The 1315-nt window shown below is 39.4% G+C and overlaps 1 protein-coding gene across 1 annotated transcript; it reads right to left on the bottom strand.

Moving 5' to 3' along the window:
- Window positions 1-391: 391 nt before the first annotated feature.
- Window positions 392-1051, bottom strand: LOC122645288 (F-box protein At4g22390-like). The gene has a single exon (XM_043838609.1). The coding sequence runs from the start codon at window positions 1049-1051 to the stop codon at window positions 392-394; it is 660 nt and encodes a 219-aa protein (XP_043694544.1).
- Window positions 1052-1315: the final 264 nt, after the last annotated feature.

Below are 1315 nucleotides of genomic sequence, written 5' to 3'. Positions count from 1 at the left end.
AGCAAATTCCAACCCACAAAGAATGGCTTTCGCATCTGCTTCAATGGAATCTCTGGCATCTATTAACTTCCCTTCGATGGCAACAAAACCACCTCTAAAATTTGTGAGATATCCCCCATAAGAATAGGAATAACCTGGATTGGCATACAATGCAAAAACACGCACAATATAGATTGGTGGATCCATGTATGCCAACTGCTGTGATTGAGAGAGACTAACTCCAGTAATTTGATCAAACTTCAAACTTCTTCTCTGCTTCAATTTATAATAAAGCATTAGTGAGACTATAACGAATGATAGATAAAGAGGAAGGGAAAAAATAGTATTACAACAAACACCAAAGAAACACAAACAGGGAAAAAAAAACAGAGCAAGATGACCCAATAAGTAGCTAGAGGTACAGTACCTGTAGTACATATCTTAGTGACCGCAGGCTCTCCCTGTAGAAACTAATGCCTCTAATGTAAGAACCTGTCTCTTCACAAATAAATTTACTAAAACTTGCGGTTTGATTTTCGAAATAGAACGATCCATCGTTCAACGTCTCAATAAGCACCTTATTCCCCTTATCTTGTATGTCCTTAGGAACATAATACTGATCATTGTAATAGCCATGAATATCCATCCAGGGAGTCAGATCAATACAGTACTCTTTTGCCCAACTCTCATTATCGTAGTAGTCTTTCAGCATCCATATGTTCATTTTGTTGTAATGTTCAACATATGAAAGGCAGAGTAATCCTCTCAATTCTACCAATTGGAGATGCTTTGGAATTTGTATCAGATCACTAAAACCTCTGGGAGGTGGGACGAGTCTAAATTCTTCACTCTCCAAGTTGAACGCCAAGATTGTTTTCTGAATAAGAAGCTCTGGGTGGTTGATCAACCAATGAAGAGCTCCGGTGATGAAAGCCGGAAATTGAGCACCCTCGAACTTATATGGATAATATCCCGACGAGTCTCCAAGCCCAAGGAGAAGCATAAGGAGAAGGAGAGTCCTTTCCCATTCCCAAGGTGAAAACTCTGCATTCCTTAGGGAGGTTGGGATCATATAAGTGGAAGAAATGTGAGTCCAAGAAAGATGAGGGTGGGGGGAAGCAAGTTTCAATGAAATGGACTATTTTATACTCGTTGGTAGACTCAACATATGCAAAACCGAAGGTAGCATTATGAGAATCCCGAAATTGTGGCAATGTTATGGATTCATGTGTACTTGGATTGCAAACATAAAATTTATCGTAGGATTTGAGACATACCAGATCGAAGCGAGTAGGCAATAAGTGGGATATAGGATCAGTGATCTTGAATTCCCTTA

Source organism: Telopea speciosissima, chromosome 11 (genome assembly GCF_018873765.1).
Source record: "Telopea speciosissima isolate NSW1024214 ecotype Mountain lineage chromosome 11, Tspe_v1, whole genome shotgun sequence".
Classification (NCBI taxonomy): Eukaryota; Viridiplantae; Streptophyta; class Magnoliopsida; order Proteales; family Proteaceae; genus Telopea; species Telopea speciosissima.
The sequence above is the reverse complement of the archived record's forward strand: the minus strand, read 5'-3'. Positions and strand labels throughout refer to the sequence as shown.